The sequence below is a fragment of the Akebia trifoliata genome, chromosome 1 (genome assembly GCF_017979445.1).
Source record: "Akebia trifoliata isolate Shusen 1 chromosome 1, ASM1797944v1, whole genome shotgun sequence".
NCBI classification, from domain to species: domain Eukaryota; kingdom Viridiplantae; phylum Streptophyta; class Magnoliopsida; order Ranunculales; family Lardizabalaceae; genus Akebia; species Akebia trifoliata.
In genome coordinates, this window is record NC_141375.1 from 19,034,870 (window position 1) to 19,055,721 (window position 20,852).

General features: G+C 35.4%; 2 protein-coding genes across 8 annotated transcripts in view; one reads left to right on the top strand and one right to left on the bottom strand.

Annotated features, from left to right (window-relative positions):
* Positions 1 to 16,440, top strand: part of LOC147410832 (uncharacterized) — a 28,993-nt gene extending 12,553 nt beyond the window's left edge. For 2 of the 7 annotated variants that reach the window (XM_086440659.1, XM_086440691.1), the window contains 2 exons: positions 9,164 to 9,307; positions 14,202 to 14,365. Coding sequence is in view for 2 of the 7 variants with exons in the window: in XM_086440691.1 (XP_086296817.1) it covers positions 9,164 to 9,307; positions 14,202 to 14,227 (170 nt within the window). In the remaining 5 variants the exon portion in view is untranslated. Of the gene's footprint in view, positions 1 to 9,163; positions 9,561 to 14,201; positions 14,366 to 15,470 lie in introns of those variants that run through there. The other 5 variants (XM_086440696.1, XM_086440664.1, XR_015177856.1 and 2 more) reach the window with 5 other exon arrangements.
* LOC147410833 (uncharacterized) lies at positions 11,687 to 13,391 on the bottom strand. The gene is made up of 3 exons (XM_086440706.1): positions 12,492 to 13,391; positions 12,248 to 12,317; positions 11,687 to 11,992 (listed from the first exon to the last, which is right to left on the bottom strand). Exons 1-3 carry the CDS (start codon positions 12,744 to 12,746, stop codon positions 11,961 to 11,963), a joined length of 357 nt encoding a protein of 118 aa, XP_086296832.1. The 5' UTR covers positions 12,747 to 13,391; the 3' UTR covers positions 11,687 to 11,960.
* Positions 16,441 to 20,852: the final 4,412 nt, after the last annotated feature.

The window sequence follows — 20,852 nt, forward strand, 5'->3', positions numbered from 1 at the left end:
TTTATTGGCCATTGTGAAAGGTTTCAACGAAGGCCAATTGGGTGTGTGAAATACGAAGTTCTGCAATTACAATATTGTCCAATAGGGTGTTGTAATTAGTTTTAGGTTAGGAATTGAGCTAAACTAAACAATAAGAAAAAGAGATGGAAAAGAATAGATAATAGAAAAGATGGAAGAAGAGAGTACCTTGGGGAGTTCCCAAAGTCAGTGGTATTGTCGGTCCATGCTGTTACAAAGCGATCCTTGGACTTAGAGAGCCAACTATCTTTTACATATTTCAATCCCTTCGGAACTTGATCTCGAATCTTTGAAGTCGATTTACATAATCAATCTCGGTGGTAGAAGCTGCGAGGCTATTAAGTCATTCCATGTATCAGAAAACTCTTGGTCGAAACAGAATATAGAGTTCAAGGGAACTACTTTTGATGACTTTGTGTTTAGATGGAACTCTTTGTGTGATCATTAATGCTTTAGCTTTTCTTTGTTTTGTTGCTCTTTGAGAGGCTCCCTCGGCCTCCTTGTACTTTGTTATTCTCTCTTTTTCACTATATTATACTTATCAAACAAAAAAAAAAAGAAAACTCTTGCCACTCAGCATTTGTCTAGAAGTACCATTTGCAGTTTGCTATCACATTTCTTGAAATGTGAATCCTCATAGGAAATGAGACGAAGTTGGGAACACCTTCTCAATGGCATTAATTAATGCCAATTCCTAGTCGGTCACAATCATGGATGGAAGCATTTTCTGGTCCATCAATTTCTTCAAGAATTCCAGGGCCCATCAATAATTGTCTACCTTTTCCAACTCAATGGAGACAAAAACAATCGAGAATGTCAACCCAGTGCATGTAACCCCAACTATTTGAATCAATGATAGCCTGAATTTTTTGGTCTTGTAAGTACAATCCATGAGAATCACCCATGGAAAACAATGGGCCAGTTGGATCGAATCCGGATGTGCCTAGTACAAATCTTTAGATACATTTGTAGATTCTTCCCTTCTACTCCATTCTATGTATTCATGGTTGTGTAAGTTTTTCATCTATTCTTGTAATTGGGTATGACCATCCATTTCGTTAACCTTAATTTTCTTCCGTGCATTTTAAATTATTTTCATTGTAGACACATTTATTTTGTCCCTCTGTTTGATAATGTAGAGGATTTCCATCGACTTAACACTGCGGTGCATCATCTCTTTCACCGTATTTGTCTTTTCATCATTTAGCCACACCACTTTAACTTTTTTACACATTGTATTTGTGGAAGTTTAATTCTCTTAAGTTCTAACGAGCACTCACATTGTTTCGTTGCAATATTTTTAATGATATACTTTTTTTTCTGTGACTTTTCCCTGTGCTTCCTAAATTTTCCACTTCTCTCACATGAAGAACTGATCCTGGGAGTCTTACTTGAATTGTCTGATTTTTTGGTAACCACCAGTTAATCAGTTCAGTGGAAAACCTACATTGAAATAAAATGGGTCATTAGAAAGTACATTAGGGGACTTCATTATTGGGAATGGAAACATAATTTGAAAAATAAATTAAATACAATACCATATCACTGGTAAATGGAACGGTGATATCATAGCTGATTTCGTTGGGTGGCGATGGTTTAGATATGAAAATCCACAATGAAATGAACCTCATACACATATGTAAGATTCAATTAATATATCAATGAAACCTAGAATTTTCATAAATTTAACCTAAAGGTTATTGGGGTTATTGACAAGAAATGAAAATGGTATGAATTTAGAGATTTACGTTTGAAAAGTTCCAATTTGAGGGGTTCTTGGTTGGGGATGATCTGGGTGAAAATCCAACCATATCTTCACTTTTCTCCATTGTATCCAAGAGTTTCAAACAAGAAAATGACTGACACACACACACACACACTCACACACATATATATATATATTCAAAACTTCTAACCCCATCAAAAGTGGTTTACAAAAATTGGACGGTCTACGATTCTTCAACTTGTAAACTAGGTTAGAAGTTTTGGAATGAGCTGATTTTTGGTGAGGATGATCTCTTCATCATAGAGATCATCCTCACAAAAAATCAGCCTTTTTCCAAAACTTCTAACCCATGTTTTGAAAAATGTTTGGCTTTCTTTAGGGCCCCTGAATATATATACACAATATATATGTGTGTATATATATATATATATATATATATAGAGAGAGAGAGAGAGAGAGAGAAGAGAGAGAGAGAGAGAGAGAGAGAGAGAGAGAGTTTTCTCATTGGAAATGGATGATTTTAGGTTGACGTTATCGGAGTTTGGCCGTCTAGGAAGAGAGCAACGACAATCTGTCATTCAATAGGAGGAAGGTGTAATGCTACAAAATTTAGAGAAGAGACGAGGGAGAGAAAAAGAGAGGAAATTGATGGCACAAAACTAGGGCCGACCGAGCCCTTTCACAAATTATTATATTAATAGTTAAAATTACTATAATAACCCTATCACAGAAATATTTATGGTTTCCTAGACTCCCCCTCAAGCTGAGCATAGACATCAGTCATCCCAAGCTTGCACTATATAGATTGAAGATGAGCTTTGGATAGACCATTCGTAAAAAAATCAACAAGTTGGCTAAAAGGAACAAATGGCAAACAAATTTCTCCAGAGATGAGCTTCTCTCGAACAATGTGTACATTAATGTCAATATGCTTAGTCCTATCATGTTGGATCGGATTGTTAGCAATATTGATAACAACTTTATTGTCACATTACATCTTCATAAAAGGGGAAACACTGATGCTAAGATCCTTAAGAAGGATTTGAGCCCACAATAGTTCAACAACACCTTGAATCATAGCTTGATATTCAAGCTCAGCACTAGAACGTGCGCAAACAATCTGCTTTGTACTTCTCCAAGTTACTAGATTACCCAACATATGTACAATTGCCTGAGGTAGATTTCCTATCATTAAGTGATCCTGCCCAGTCAAAATCTTTATAGGCTTCCACTTGGAGATGGTTACTCGTACGGAATAGAAGACCCTTTCTTGGACATGTTTTCAAATACCTCAAGATCCTCTCAACAACCTCCAAATGTGGGACACAAGGAGCATGCATGAACCGACTGTCTATAGTGACTGCATAAGCAATATTAGGCCAAGTAAGAGATAACTAAAGGAGCCTACCAATCAAATGTAGATACATTCCTTTGTTAGGAAGAGGAACACCTCAAATTCATTTAACTTGTGGTGGGGATCAATAGGTGTATCTGTTGGTTTGCAACCAAGTTTTTTTTTTATTATCTTGAAGAAGTTCTAAGGCATATTTGCGTTGACAAATGAAGATACCATCCTTGGACCTGACCACCTCTATACCAGGGAAATATCAAAGTTTTCCAAGGTCTTTGATCTCAAATTCCTGGGCTAAGTTAGACTTTAGGTTATAAACCACATCAGGATAGTTACCCGTGATATCCATGATGAAAACATAAACAATGAGAATAGTCTGATGTCCATCTTGTGTTTGCTTGATGAACATAGTGTTATCAACATTGCCTTGAACATACCCATATTGACTCATAGCTTGGCAGAATTGATCAAACCAAGCTTGAGGGGTTTGCTTGAGCTCATACAAGACCTTATGCAACCTGCACACCTTACCCCTATTGGAAATAATCTAGTTATTTTAGCTCTAGTTGTTATTTAGATATAATTTTTTGTTTAGCTTGTATTTATTTCTAATTTGTAAGGGCACTTTTGTCTTTTTACTATTTCACTAATATAAATTCCTGTCAAGCTTTTACAAAGAGACTTGACAATTACTTTTCTACAATTCTTCTTGGTATCAAAGTCTTAAAGGACCCCTCTTCGAGTTTTGGGATCTTGAAAACTCTTCTCCTCACTTTTCTTCTCTCTTCATTAACACCTTTAGATCTTGAGACCTATTAACCTAGTAGCAACTTCGTTAGAAGATCTCTCCTTTGAGGGCTTTTTTTTCCTCTTGTGATCCTTATTCCCTTAATCACATGTTGCGATAGGGATTTTATTAGTTTTTCACATGCTGTAGTAGTTTTTTACGTTGTGTTTTTGCCGTACAGTATGGTTTTCTACCTTTCATAGGTTGCTTGGTTCGATTTTTGCCCTACGTTAGGGTTTCTATCTAAGATCAATCTGTCAAAGTACTGTTGGGTGCCTGCGATAGTTCTACCCTTGCTGCTGCTCTACAAGAGTGTTGCTGGTTGGTGCGACAGGATTGTTGGGTTGTGTAAAGTCTTGCAATTGCAACAAACAACCTTGTTGGGCTGTGTGAAGCCTTGCGACTTGCTGCTTGGTGGTCTGCAACATCAACTAGTGTTGTGTGGAGCTTTACGACCTGAATTTTGTGGCCTATGATAGCAGTAGAGTGCTTTTTGGTGGTTTGCAACAACAATTAGTGCTGTGTGAAGTCTTACAACCTGCTGTTTGGTGGTCTGCAACATCAACTAGGGATGTGTAAGTGATTATGACAACAACTACACCTTTTTCTGACCCACGACAGCAACAAGGGAACTATTTTGTGGTTGCTGATAGCAACAAGACTGTTGTCTAGGACTCCTGTTTGGACTGTTGAGAGACCTGTGATAGCAGTAGGACTTCTGTTTGGACTGCTAAGAGACCTGTGATATCGTTGCTACCCCTTCTACCTGTGGTTTCTTCCACCTTGGATTAATACTACAAGAGATCTCCTTTCAATCCAAAGTTTTCTTGTTTATAGTGCTCCATGACAACTCACAAGACCAAGTATTCCAACACAACTCTTGGGGCAAATTCCTCAGTCCAACGTATAACCAATGCCTTACTAGGTCGGAATTTTTAGTCCTGGTCTCGGTCTGTGCGACTTTATTTGGGTAGAGGTAAATCTGGATGGCTTTTGGGCACCGTTACTAAATCACCTGTCACTGATCTTAAATTTGAACAATGGGAGATTGATAACTGCACTATTCTTGGATGACTATTCACGTCAATGGAGCAGCGGATCTATACAAAGTTTATGTATCACGAAACTATTTCGTCTTTGTGGTTAGTCCTTACTCAGACATATGCTCACACTAGAAATGACTCGAGGATTTATGAGCTTTACTGAGACATTGCCTAGGCTACCCAAGGAGCATAAAGTGTAGTTGATTATTTTGGGTTTGTCCAGTCCTGTTGGGAGGAGCTCTCTCATTATAAGTCTATGGCTGAGCTATCTGTAGAAGCAGTCGGCTTTGTGGTTAAGAGGATTGCTTGACAATAGACATATCAGTTTCTCATGAGTATACGTCCTGAGTTTGAAGTACTTCGGACCAATATTCTTAATACCACTCTTTACCTACTTTATTTGAAATATTTGCGATCATTGATAGTGATGAGCGTCGTTGTATTGTTCAATCTTAGACTCAGGCACTTGATATTCTCTCTGCTCCCGTTACAGATCAGATGACTATAATAGCCAACTCGAGTTTCTCTGACGTTCGGATCTCGGGATTAGGGAGTCGTGGTCGTGATAAAGGGAATGGCCTTATTCGTAGTCATTGTGGAAAAATTGGTCATGAGAAGGCTCATTGCTTTCAGCTCTATCCGTTTCTGATACCACGATCTTCGTCCACTTCATCTTTGGGACAGTCTGTTCGTGCCGCTGTAGTGGAGTTATCATCCATTCCTCTCACTGATCATCCTTCCTCACTTGGCACAATTGATTTGCAACAACTATAGACTCAGATTGCCACTATTGTTTGGAATTAGATCTATGCTCACACTCACCCCTCCTCTACAGTGGCCTCAGTTACTATGCCTCTAGGTACATCATTTGCTTTTCATGTCAATCAGTTTGACTCTGCTCTACTGACATGGGTTATTGATTCCGGTGCCTCTGATCATATGATCGGTGAGTCTAGTCATTTTACTTTTCTTACCACTCATAGGGAGGTTCGTCTTACTGATGGATCTCTTGCACCTATCCACAGTAAGGGTATCATCCCTTTATCTTCTAAGATTTCACTAGACTCTGTGCTTCATGTCCCTCATCTATCTCTTAATCTTATGTCTGTGAGTAGTATTACTAGATCACTAAATTGTTCAATTACCTTTTTTCCTACTCATTGTATTTTTCAAGATTTGACTTCGAAGAGGATTTTTTTGCATGGGGTATGTAAGTGATGGACTGTACTTGTTTGGATCTCAGTCTACTGCTGTTCCGACTTTATGCTTCTTTCCTCTGGGAGTCACGTTTTCTTCTTAGGCTCTAGATTTATGGCATGCTCATTTAGGACATGCCAATTTTCAACACTTACGTCATTTGTTTCCTATTTTAAAAATTGCTTATAGTGGACATAAATTTCAGTGCTCTGTGTGAACTTTCTAAACATACATGTACTTATATTCCTCGTATGCATCGAGTTAATAAAATATTTGATTTAGTTCATTTTGATGTGTGAGGACCTTCCCCTATTACTGCTTTTAATGGTCATAGATATTATGTTACATTTAGTGATGACTATTCTCGTTGTACTTGGGTTTATCTGATGCATTCTTGTTCTGAGGTGCTTTTTATTTTTGTCAACTTTTTAAAAATGATTTAAACTCAGTATAATATTATTGTTAAATCTCTTCGATTTGATAGGGGGTGAATATATATCTGATGGGATTCGCTCTCATTTTTATGAGCATGGTATGCTTCACCAGTTGACTTGTCCTTATACTCTTTAGCAGAACTGGGTGGTGGAACGTAATATTCGCCATCTCATGAACATTGTTCGATGTTTTTCCGAGGAATGCATGTTCCTAAGGCATATTGGAATATGCCAATCCTTACTGCGGCTTATCTTATTAACCGCATCCCTAGTCACACCTTAGAGGGATAAGTGCTTCTTCATGCCCTTCAACCTAATATTATACTTTTTCTCATTGCACCTTGAGTATTTGGGTGCACGTGTTTTGTTCAGATCGTACCAAATTGGATGACAAAGTCATTTTATGCATTTTTTTGGGTTAATCTTCTATGTTCAAGGGGTATCGGTGTTGTGATCCAGTTTCTCATCGTATCATACTCTTGAAGTTTCTTTGAAAATGTTACATACTTTTATGCCACATTTACTTTGCAGGACTCTTCTACTTCGCAGGAACCGTCTCTTATAGTGCTGCCATCTCCCATTTTTCCTCCATCTTCGCTGATGCTTAAGGTCTACTCTCATCGCTCTCACCCCCCTACACTCTTGTCAACCTCCTCCTTGGATTCAAGTATATTATCTCTTACCTTCACACATATACTTGTTCTTATCCCTTCTATTTCTGATTCTCACTTACCTATTGCCCTTCGCAAAGGTAAACATAGGTGTCATGTTGCTCAGTTTGTTTTCTATCAGAGTTTTTCTTCCTTTTATCAGGCCTACCTTGTAACCACTGATTCTATTCGAGTTCTTCGGTCTGTATTAAAGACTTTGGAAGACCCTCAGTGGATTAAAGTTATGACTATTGAGATATATGCTTTGCAGAAAAATAATACCTGGGAGCTTGATATTCTCTCATTTGGGAGTGAACCGTTGGTTGTAAATGGGTCTTTTCAGTGAAATACATTGTTGATGGTACTGTTGATCGGTATAAGGCACGCTTAGTTGCTAAGGGGTTTACACAGGCTCCAGGGAAAGATTTTGGTGCTACGTTGTTCCTGTCGCCAAACTCTCTACTGTTCGATTTCTTATCTCTATAGCTGCGTGTAACTCTTGGCTGCTTTACTAACTTGATGTGAAAAACGCCTTTCTAAATGGTGATTTGACTAAGGTTATTTATATGGATCCTCCTCTAGGGTTTTGTCTTCAGGGAAGGTATGCCGTCGTTTTAAATCTCTATATGACTTGAAGTAATCCCCGTGAGTCTAGTTTCAACGGTTTTCTGAGGTTATTTTATCTATGGAGTTTTCTAGATGTCATTTAGATCATACTAGTTTTGTTCGTCGAGGGGTGGATGGTCGTTGCACCATTGTTTTGGTCTATGTGGTTGACATTATTATGATTGGGGATGATGCACAGTGGATTGACAAAGTTAAGGTGCTATGGGGTCGTGTTTTTGAGGTTAAGGATTTAGGTCCTTTTAAGTACTTCTTGGGGATGAAGTGGCTCGATCTCGTCATGGTATTTCGCTATCTCAGCGTAAATACACATTGGATCTTCTTTAGAACATTGGGATGTTTGGTTGTCATCTTACTTCCTTACCTATGGATCAGAATCATCGTCTTAATGCTAACTCTATTGATCTTTTATCGGATCATTCTTATCACAAACTTGTAGGTCGTTTGATTTATCTGACTAATACTAGATTAGACTTGTCCTTTGCAGTTAGTGTGGTCTGTCAGTTCATGCATACTTCGCGTACTTTTCATCTTGATGTCGTTTATCGTATCTTTTGCTACCTGAAGTCGTGTCTTGGTCTTGGGCTTTTCTACTCTTCCAATACTCAACCGTATTTGCCTTGTTTTACAGATGTTGATTATGGTGATTTTCTCATAGATAGAAGATCTACCTCTGGTTTTTATACTTTTTATTAAGAGTGCAATTTGATCCGGTTCAAATTGAGAACCGAACCAAACCGATAGCTTTGGGGTGGTTTGGAACAAGTTGCGATTCAGTTTCGAGGTACGTAAATGGAGAATTGATCAATTTGGTTCGCTTCTCGGATCAAGCTTGTATAGAACCGAACCAAACTGAAAATCGAACCCCTATGCAATAAATAAATATATATGTATATAATAATTATTATTAATTATTTTAGGAGTTAGAACATAGATTAATGATCGTTTGAGTAAACAAATGACTTTTTATGGATAGATTTGTGATTTATTGTATGAAATTTTATGTTTGTTTTTTCATTAAAAAATATTACTTACAATTTATAGACAATTGGCAATACGTAGAACTGAACCGAACCAAACTGACTTTAATTCGATTTGGGGTGGTTTGGTTCCAATGGAATTTGGTTCGGTTTTGGTTCTTATTTAGTGGAACCGACCTATGTCGGTTTGGTTCCAATTTGTCCTTAAACCGAACCAAACCGAATCAAGTTGCACCCCTACTTTTTATGGTGATAACCTTATCTCGTGGAAAAGTAAGAAATAGAATGTGGTTTCTATTGTGTTATGGCTCTTGGAACATGTGTGCTAACTTGGCTTCATTCTTTGCTGGCAGAGTTGGGATTTCTTGTCTTAGGTTCTTCTACTTTATTCTATGACAACAAGTTTGCTATTATGCTGGCTTCTGACTCAGTCCTTCACGAAAGAACTAAGCATATTGAGGTTGATATTCAGTTTCTCAGAAAGAGAGTTCGATCTGGTGATCTTCAGACAATCTATTTACCTTCTTTAGATCAACTTGTGGACATGCTTATGAAGTCTGTTGGTCTGTCTATCACTAATTCTCATCTTTTCAAGTTGAGTTTAGTTGATATATTTGCCCCAGCTTGAGGGGGAGTATTGGAAATAATCTAATTATTTTAGATCTAGTTGTTATTTAGATATCACTTTTTATTTAGTTTTTATTTATTTCTGATTTGTAAGGGCTTTTTATTATTTTACTAATATAAATTCTTGCCAAGGTCTCACAAAGAGACTTGACAATTACTTTTCTACAATTAAATGATCCATGTCAACTTCCTCAAGATCACCATTCATTTTTCATATCCAACTGATGAAGGTCCCAAGAGTAATGAGCAGTTAATGAGAGTAAAACCTTGATAGAGTTCTGTTTGGCCACAAGAGCAAAGCTCTCCTTGTAGTCGACCCTATAACTAACCTAACTTTATAGCACTCAATTGAACCATCAACGTTATGCTTTATAGGGAAAACCCACTTATAACCTATTGGTTTCTTACCTTCAGGCAAGTCTACTAGTTCCCAAGTGCCTTTCTTGGTTAGAGCTTTCATCTCATCCTTCAGAGAACTTGGAAGGTAAAGACATAGAAGACAGAGCAAATACAAAAGCAAAATAGGATGGGGACAAACAGGAATAACACGTATAACAAGAAATAAGATGAGATGTAGATTCACGGGTGCCCTTCCTAATTGCAATGGGAAGATCCAAACCAGATGGAGTAATAATATCTTGAGATTCAACAAACGGAATGAAAGGATTGAGAATAATAGGATTAGATGTCAAAGGTATACCTTGACTTGAGGAGTCAACGTTCAATTGGTTGTGATTGTTTGTTGATAACACTTTTTTCTTCCTTTGCCTGGAATAGGTAGTAAGTTCTCACTTCTTTCTAAACTAGTCCCTGGAGTAGTATTTGCATCAATGATAACAACTGGTCTATTAGGAGAAACATGTTCTGAAATCATTGATATTGAACCCGGAGATATAGATGCAGACTAAGGACCAGAAGAAGTTGGTAAAATGACATGAATCTGAACAATATGAGAATTGGGAGAATTTTCTTCTACTTGACTAGTCTTTCCTTGAAGAGAATGTTGAGAAGGCCCAAAATAAGACTCAGACTCGAAAAAGATAACATCCATGGTGATGTACTTTATCTCTGTGCGAGGATCAAGACACTTGTATCCCTTCTGTGTAGGAGAGTAACCCAAAAATAACCCTTTAACTGGCTTGGGATCCAACTTAATACGATTAGGACCCATTACACGAATGCAACATAAACATCCAAAGACACGAGGAGGTAAGGGAAAAATAAGACGACTAAGAGTCAATATAAAGATATGAGTCTTCATCTGTAATATTCTGGATGATATTTGATTGAAAACATAGGATGCTGTCAACACCATGGTTTAAAATTTCACCTCGTTTCATAATGTTTTGTACGAAACATTTCAGGATTTTAGTTGATCGAGGCGAAACAACATCCAAATTGAAACAATATAGTATCGATAATTTTTTTCTTCCTAATCTACAAATCTACAAGGCAGATCTTCGGAGGAAAATAGAGAGAGAGAGGAACCTAGTTGGACGTCGTCACTGGATGCATGCTGTTGAGAGATTCCCTTATTCTGGATTTTCTAATTTTTTTTTTCTTCAAACTTTGAAGGCTTAGTCTCTGGTTCTAATCGAATTCTTGCCCTTGACCTTGGTCTTCTCTGGAGATTGGAAGAATACATTATTTAGTTAACATCCTCATATTTTGCTAAATATTTGAGATACCCCTGTGTTTCAAACTGAAGATATACTCTTTGAAAGATTTTTTAAAAAACATTAATATAATGTATTGAATGTTTTGGGAATGTTTCGGTTTTTGAAAAAATCGAAGCAATGGATTGAAACGAGATTTTAAACCGTGGTCAACATTGCATCAGACCAAGCTACTTGGGAAGATTGTTTTGAAACAACATGGCTTGAGCAACCTCCAGTAGATGGCTATTCTTCCTTTCAACTACACCATTTTGTTGTGGAGCAACTGAACAGGAAGAGTGGTAAATAACACCACAATCAAAAAAAAAAAAAAAAACACCCCGATCCTCTAGGAAAAGGTTTAATGGCCTTTCTGAGTACTCCTTTGCATTATCGGATTGGAAGATCCTAACTTTCATCCCAAACTTTATCTCAACCATCCTATGAATATGTGCATAATCCGTGGTACTTCATCTTGAGTTTTGATAAGATAAATCCATCTGCAACGAGAATACTCATCTATGAAACTAACAAAATATTGATATCCATCCATGGCAATCATAGGGGAAGGACCCCACACATCAAAATGCACAATTCAAAAGGAGCTGAACTTTTATTCATTGAATAAGTAAATGGAGTTCTACGATGCTTCGATAGTTGACACTTGACATTGGAGGGACTCTAGAGACATTGAATGAAATTAATTTGGGGAAAAAAACTCTTAAAGTCTTAAAAAGAAAGATGACCAAGACGAGCATGCCACAAAGAAATATTGGCAAGTATATTATTATTGACACTCTTACTACTGCTAGACTGAAATGCAGAAAGAAGTCTAGCATCCAGACGATAAAGGCCTCCAGCTTTATAATCACTCCCAATCGTTTGCCTTGTCCCCAAGTCCTGAAACACACAATATGAAGGAAAGAAAGTTACAAAACAATTTAGGAATTTTGTAAGACTACTAACTGATAACAGATTAGTGGATAAATGTGGAACATGAATAACTGTTGATAAAGATAACTGATCATTTACTTTGGTAAGTCCCTTTTCCTTCCACATTGGAAATGGAACCATCTGCAATTATCACCTTATCCTTACGATGAGATAGATTATATCTGGAAACAAGGAGGTAATACCATTCATGTGGTGACATACCAGAATCAATAACCCAATGAGTGCTTGGAGTGATAGAACTGCCTGAAAGTGCTGAGGCCGAAGTACCTGACTGTGCAAAAGCAAAAGTAGAGGTAGAGACATTATATTGAGCTAGAATGTGACACATCTAGTTGACTAACCGAGAAACTAGGTGCAACATTGGGAACTGTTGTAGGTGGACCCTCAAAAGAAGAACCTATGGCAGAGCATAAGATGAATCTAAAAAGGATGAAGGATGATTTACCAGTGCAACATTTTCTTTGGAAAATTTAGACCTTTTCTGTGGCTTCCAATTAGCTGGCCTAAGATGGGGATGGTTATCCCAACAACTACTCTCAACATGCCAATTTTGATTACAAAAATTGCAATGCAGTCCCTCCTTGCAGCCAGTTCCTTTGTTCTGCTTACTTCCCCACTTTCCTCCCTTGGGAAAGGATGAGACAAGAGCTGAATGCTCTATGGCAGCAATAGAAGAAGATACACCAAGCGTGGAATTCATAGCCTTCTTTCAATTTGCCTCGCTCTAGATCAAATAGAAGAAGATACACCAAGTGTGGAATCCACAACTGTTGGATTTGTAAGTAACGGTTATAAATAGCCTCTGTGAGCAAAAAAGAAATCTGGAACACACATTTTTTGAGGAAACTGCTCCACAACTCTTTTAACTCAATGAAGAACACAACAAACAACACCAAAATTCATTTAAAAGAAGCCTATCTTCACTTTTTTTTGGTACTCTTTTGATTGTTCTAGGACTGATGTCAGCATGATATCATGCTGACATCAACAATCTAATGAAAGGATTTCTGCTTCAAAACAGAGTTCTTCCTCTCCAATCAAATTCTATATGATTTTCCTTGTTGAAGTCTCCCATACCATGTAGTGCTGCAGACTTCAGAGAAGAGATGAGGGAGAGAAGAAGAGAAGAGGAGAAGAAATTGATGGCACAGAACTAGGCTGGCTGAGCCCTTTCACAAACTATTATAGCAGTAGTTAAAATTACAATAATAACCCTATCACAGAAATATTTATGGTTTCCTACAGAAGGGAAGACACAATCATGTGGGTGTCCAGATCTTTCCCCAACTTAAACCAAAATATGGTGAAATGAAAAATATGTGGGCGCCTGGCTAAAATGTTTGGCGCCCATAACACAAGCCTAAGAGAAGGAGAGAATAAGAAGGAAATGGCAATCCAATGGTGGTGCAATGGTTATGGTGGTGATGGTGAATAAGATGAAGAAGGTGAAGAAGATGAAGATTAAGAAGAAAATGGTTGCTGGCATTGAGTTTTTCAGATGGGGAGTTTGATTCAAATAATTTGCTTATCATGATGGGAAGGATTTGAATTTTTTATTTGAAAAATAATGAGGGGTTTGATTTTCAACAAGAAAGGTGAGATTTTTTAGATTTCGACAATCACACGAGTATAGTATTGATTTGTGTTTGATGCTTGAATGGGAATTTTACAGTTGTACTGTGTATGTGTTGAATGGATATCCATGATTAAATTTAATTTTTGCTATTACGAAGGCAATGTGCATGTTTATTTAATTTCTAGTATACTGCAGAGGTAGGGATTTTTTTTTTTATTTTATATTGTGGAGGTAGCGAGTTATTTATTTATGTCGTGAAAGCAGTGTGCATGGTCGGAAACTGGATATTCATTACACATGCTTGTATGTTATTTTACAGTTTGTTTTCAACAACAAAAAAAAAAAAAAAAAAAAACAGATATATATGCCTATTTTTGTTATCTATTAAATAATCTGAGAAAGCCTAGAGGAGTAGCTCGTTGTGTCATTTACAGAGAGCAACGTATTATTCTGGGATATAATTGAGGTGTTTGATCTCATATATGTTATGGGGATGCATGTGAGAATAACGCCACTATTGGAATCTGAAAAATTCCTTTCTATTTTTATCAGATTCTAATGTAAAGTTGTTTTGGACAGGTAGGGATGATTTGAGAATCATATGAATGCCTAATAGGCTTGGACGGGGATGACTAGTTTAATGATCATTAAGAGTCTAGTAGAAGTCACAAATGAATTAATCAACGTTAGGGAGACATTTTTTTCTTCTTCTTATGATCATGGTCAATGACCAACTTGAGTAGGATAAAACAGTCACTCAAGCGTGGTTTAGAGTAGATTGACCACAAAATCAGTAAATGACGGTGGGGTTCTACACCAGTGAATTATTGGATCATTTTATATTTGACTGAGATGGATGTCAGTCATGGTTCTCAACGCTCTTATCAACTACATTATCATTTAATGTATATCTTATTTTCTTCTGGAATGATTATTGGGATGGTAACCTGTGGAAGTTGATTTACATGTTCTCTTGATTTATTGTTTTCTGATGCTTCTAATCATTTGAATCATTCAATTGTAAAACAGTTTTTATCTTTTCAAATGAAATAATATGATTAATTTGCATCACTTGGGACTATTATTTAGAATGCGAGTTTTCTAGTGGATAACTCCCGTTGTTCATCCTACCATAAATTCAAAATCTTATGATTTATGAATCAGTTTGAAGAGTGTGGAGACGTCATAGGGCCCAATTAGATGGGGGGTCGGCCTAGAAGTTAGGTTATATTTTTGTTACAAGATGAGGTTTGTGTATTAGGCAATATGTGCCAATGTCGTCTTCTGTCATGTATATGTATGTCAAGGGAAAACCGTGAGAGGGAGCTTTTGATTGCATGTATAGTTCTAAATGAATCAGGTTGAGCTCTTGATTGCATTCATGGGTTTCTGTTGTAGTAGTTTGTATCATGTAAGGATCTGCAATTTTATATACGTTTATATTCTAGGTTGTTGAGCTCATTTGTGGGTTTTCTGATGTGCTATAGTCTAATTATCCTTTAGAATTGTTTATATCTGTATGTTTTTCACAGTATGGGTTGGTATTGGTGCAACAATTGGGGGGTTGTGTCTCTTCACAGGACATTGTGCCTTTCCAAAGATGTGTTTTAAATTTAAGTTTGTTATCCCTTTGGGGTCTTATTCATTGGGTTCCTTCCCTGACCTTCATGTGGGACGAATAATAATAAAGAATTAAAAAGACAAATGTTACACATGCCTCGAACTCAAATTGCTATATGTTTTATTTTCTCTAATTTTTGGTATATATATATATTTTTGTTGTTGACAATTTTATCCCTATTTTCATGGCATCTGGAAACTAAAATCTGTTGAACCTATATCCAACAGGAGTAAGGAACTCTTGATGGAGATATGGAAAGATTATCGTTATCTTGAAGTCTTAAAGAAAAGAAGGTACTTCTTTCAATGTTTTGGGATTGACAAAGAAACTTGTTTTAAGGGACAAAATTGAGGAGCAATCAGAATTTGTATCCAAGGTAAATCTAATTGTATTTAATATTGATGAACCTAATAAGAAGAAACAAACAAAAGTGATCAGAATTCTGACCGACGAAAGAAGAAAAAGAACAACAATAAGAAGGTACCAAAGAAAGGTGCTTTGAATTCGGTGAATTTTTTTATTTCGGTGAATTTTATATTGTCGTTGAATAATGAGTCTAAGCCTTCGGGGCGGGGATAATCAAATGGAAGTTAATGAAAATTCTACTTCTCACATGGTTGACTCAATTAATTAATCTATGAATATTAGATTGGGTCATGTTAATTATAAGAAAATATGGCTAAGTTCAATTTAATTCCTATGTGTGCAAATAACAATATTGATAAATGTAATATATTTTGTTAATAAAGACAAAGTCAACTAAAATCTTTTTAGAGTGTAGAAAGTATTTATTTTTTTATATTTTAGATTATTCTCCCAACACATTTGGATGGTTAGGATTGTTTGCATTCTCAATCTTCCAATATACAATATGCGTACTTGATAAAAAGTTCTGATATTTGGGTTGGCTAAACTAATCTTTTACCTCAATTCTATTCTATTATGTGTAGAGCCACATCTTCTATTATTAAAATTGAGTTATTATCCATTTTAATAATCTCAATGCACATTCTTTTGGGGTTTTTCTTAGTGTTCCTTTGGAATCTTCTAACACGTATCTTCAAATTTCTTAATTTAATTTTTGACAAATTTTTTTGGCACCCTAACTTCTATTTATTACACCCCAAATTCTTCAATTATTTATGTTTAATATTTTTTTCTTTATCTTTCACTCATCCATCTCAACGTCTTCATCTCTACCTCGTTTAATTCATAATCTGAACCTTCCTTACTGCCCTGCATATATATATATATATATAATCTTATTTTTATTTTATAAAATTTTTATTTTTATTTTATTAGTACATATTGGTCACATAGCACTTCCAAACAACAAAATGAGTCAACTCATCTGAGTTTTCTTAAACTTAGTTGAAATTTTCTAGATATCGAGCGAGTCATCTCTGAATTTGGACAAGTCATTGTGATGTATGGTTCAAGTTACTCATTCAGTTCCATCTGAGATTGAGATGACTCGACTGAGTCATATTGCTGTCGGACGAGTTAACGTGGAACTGGCTTTAAAAAGCAGGGCTTAAGCCTCGGCTATATAGAGTTCATGGTGTGGGCTTGAGCTGAGCATTGAGTGACGTATACATGTTTTAGCACCCCATGTTACATATAGATAACTTGTAATGACCTACGTAGACATAGAGCGCACGCACACACATCATGACAGTGACACAAAATCTGGCACTTGAAACTTACCAAAACGATTACGTTTTTGTTGCCCGCGATGGATTAGCTTCCCACACTCTAACGTGTAGATCATGAGAAATTATTCTCCATTGTCATGTGGGTCGCACTATCAAATTTGTCTGTTCTAACTAATTTTTTTTATAAAAACCAAGTTCATGATTGAGCCGAAATATTATCAAATTGGTGGGACCTTGGTTGTATCTTGTTTTAATTTGGTTGGAACAATTTAAATTTATATATATAAAAAAAAAATTAAAATTATGTCTTCTTTTCTTTAATTATCTTCCTTTATTGTTTAGAAGTTCTATTGCCACACCAACATTTTTTAACGTCACCCCAATTCATATGTAATCACCAAAGAATTAGCAAACACTTGGGAGTTGCATTAGAAAAAATATTCTCAGGTGCACACAAAGACTAGCAATGGGTCGGATCCAAATTTTTTTTATTATTATTGTCGGATATGATTAAGCGTCCTATCTGATACGAATGTCTATTGATTTTGTTTAGCAAGTTAAATTCACAAATAAATATAAGGTTCTTCCATCATCTTCACAATGTTGTACATATATTTGAGTCGGATATCCACTTGAAATTTGGGTATAATTTGGATATAGATATCCTTTAAAAAAAAAATTGGATAAATAGTCGGCTATGGATATCCTTAGGAAAAGAGGGTAAAAATTCGGATATGGATAACCATATATAGAGTTGGATAAGGATTCAGATATAATCTGATCCAACCCATACTAGACCCATGGCTAGCCCTAGTGCCAGTTAGCTTAGTTGGTAAAATCCAGTAATGATGATACCATAGGCCTAGGTTCAATTTCTATTGGCATTAAATTTATTTATCTCATTAGAAGTAGACTTATCGAACTGAAAAAAAAAAGTAATAAAAAAGACTCGTGATTCATTGATGGAACAAATTCGGTTGAATCATTGGTTTGGTTCAATAATCGTCTTGGTTTTGTACACGCAAACTATTTGTTGATCGAATACCACTTTTGATACCCTTCCACAAACTTGTTAGACTTCTTAGTCTTATTAAATCAACTAAAATTTATATGAATAGTCTAACCAAATTTGATCTTGCTTAGCAATTTTTTTTTCCTTGAAAGGAAAATCCAATCCTGGTGTACAACATTGCATGATATTCATAGGAGAATATGTTCCTCCTTACGACAATTTGTCTATAACGGTTGAATGGACACACAATCAAATCGCTCTCTTCCTTTCATCCTAATCTATAGTTTCTTAATTTGTTATTAGCAGCCACTATGTGATAGTTTTTTTTTTCTTAAACTTATTGCAAATTTGAAGAGAACATACAATGTCAGGAAAACTTGGCTCTATTGTATCTATGGTAGATTCGTCGTAAACCCAATAATACATTTCTCTTATAAGATAACATAGCTATCTACTTGCCTATAACATTAACCATGTCCCATAGTTTTAATCCACCGAGTCCTATTTTAATTTAAATGATTCAACTTGTACGAGTCAACAAATCCTCCGTAATTGATTCCAACATATTTGACATTTAATGATAAATACATTAAGTATATTTTAAAATGATTTGTTTTTTCTGTTATAAACTCGATTAATAAAATACTTAAAGCAAAAAAAAAAAAAAAAGAATCTCATTGTATCTAATCATAAATTTTTACCAATCCAAACGAATCTTTCTTGAGCATTGGAAAGTTTTCTCGATGCCCCCGACATATTTTTTTGACTCGCTCTAATTGATCGGACGCGTTTTGAAATCATATGTACGTCTTGTAAGGTTTAATTAACATGAATGGTAAGCCCATCATGGGATTCCTAGGAGACAAAGCATGGAGTTGATAGTAGATTCTACATTTTAAAAATAAATAATTAATAATAATTAAGGATTATTTGGTAAGTTATCTTTATGTGAAGAACTCTCTTCATCTCAACACTCTCTCCATGTGAGAAAGTGTGGTGATGTTGGGGGCATGCGTGCTTGTTTGTTAGTGAGAGACGTAAGGCAGCTAAGGATACATAGAGGGCCCCATGACATGACTTATCACTTGCCATTTCATGTTCGGAGACCAATTTATTTCAATAGTTAGGGCTCGTGGCTTAGAGCACTTAAGATGTCTCGTTTGCCGTGCACTCTTTCATTTGCTTTTCTTTACCACCAATTATACATATATGAAGAGAAAAATGCTAAAGTGACTTTTTCACGACACTGCATTCAACACTGTGCTGATGTGGAAGTATTTATATAATCATATATGCTTTTCCTTTAAATACGTGTAAAAAGAATCTATGGTTCCGTACATATCATGATGCCAATTAAACATCGAATGCACCGTCTTGTGAAGTCACTATAACATTATTTTATATAAAATTGACTTTAAACATACATAACCCTCCATGTTTTGATCAATATTTGAGATATCTTATTTATGTTTTTAAATAGGTGACATAAAAAAACCCCTTATCTAGACTTTTACGACGGATTGATTAAAAATAACCTAAATACCCTTATTTTTCAACCTCTAGTCTAGTAAAGACTCTTGGATTTTTCTATGTGAAAATCTATAATTTTCAAATTGTTAATTTTTAAGATAAATTACTTTTTAACCTCTTCAACTTCATCATCAAATTTAATTTATTATATAAAAAAAAATCAACAATTTTTTTAATTTAAAAATTCATCATTCTTCTAAAATCTTATATTGTTCTTTAGATTCGAAGGTTGAAGGAAATATAATCTTATAATTGAAGATGATTGAGGAATTTTCGGTTAAAGATTGAAGATGAGGGCATTTAGGTCATTTATGTTAATCTCTCAATGTCATCTGTTTGAAAAGGCACAGATATCTCTAAACCTAACTAAAACATGGTGGGGGCATGTTTAAATAACTCTTATATAATTACTTTATGCACTCCCATAGTATATTTCATCCATTAAAATTTAAAAAGTGTCAAATATGCTTTACTTCTAAAAACAGTTAAAGATTTATAGTAAAAAAAAAAGATGACAGAAACGGTTAAAGACAATTAGGTGAAAGAGTCAAAAATTTCCAATATATATATATATAAAATATATTATTAAAAGTAAGTCCACCAAACAACAGAAATATTTTCAAAGTCAAAACTATCATACCATCATTATCAAGACAAGGGAGGAATGCATGTGCTGCTTAAGTAATAATTTTGTCTAGTTTTTTATTTATTAATAAAGTTATTTGAAAAAATACTAATTTTTAATACAAAAATATTAAAAATTATTATCAGGTAAAGTTGTTGGTAGAATTAAGGGTGTCAGTTGGACCACTTGGCCCAGTAACCTGGCCTGATCCATCCAAAAGTGCAGGGACTAATTCTTTGAACTTTAGTTAGCAAAGTAGGGTTGGACTCATAATTCTCTAACCCTTTAATAGTGCTCACCCAACTATATGTTATTTATAACATTTATATCTTGTATAATGCTGAAGTGACCTCAAGATTGGACCCTCACATCGCACACCACCTTGACGTGAAAAAGTGTATGGGAACCATAGATGCTTTTCTTTGAGATACAAGTAAATAAGCATTTATGGTTCCTATCCACTTTCACGTCAAGATGTGCGATATGAAGTCTAATCTTGAGATCACGACTTTTATATCTTTATTTTGATCTAGTTTAGGTGTTTCTCTATTAGTCAAATACAAGTGATTTTTCGCTCATAGCCTAACAACCTTTTGACATATGGCGCCAATGTAGTAAGTAATAAGAGAGAAAATTTCTCTTCCCTACCCATTGTGAAAAAAAAGAAGAAATTTCTTGATTAGATCACCTTGTGGCATTCAAAAACATAATTCAATATCATAGTATTGTTGAGGACAAAAATCTATGAATTAAAAAAAAAAAAATACAAAAAAATTTATTTTCATCA

What these genes read in the sequence shown, in the direction of transcription:
- LOC147410833 (XM_086440706.1), bottom strand. Translation starts at nt 12,746, where the DNA reads ATGAATTCCACGCTTGGTGTATCTTCTTCTATTGCTGCCATAGAGCAT. An exon ending in CCAAAGAAAATGTTGCACTG is followed by an intron (nt 12,318 to 12,491) that starts GTAAATCATCCT and finishes GCTTTTGCACAG; the next exon opens with TCAGGTACTTCGGCCTCAGC. An exon ending in TCATTGGGTTATTGATTCTG is followed by an intron (nt 11,993 to 12,247) that starts GTATGTCACCAC and finishes TGTGTGTTTCAG; the next exon opens with GACTTGGGGACAAGGCAAAC.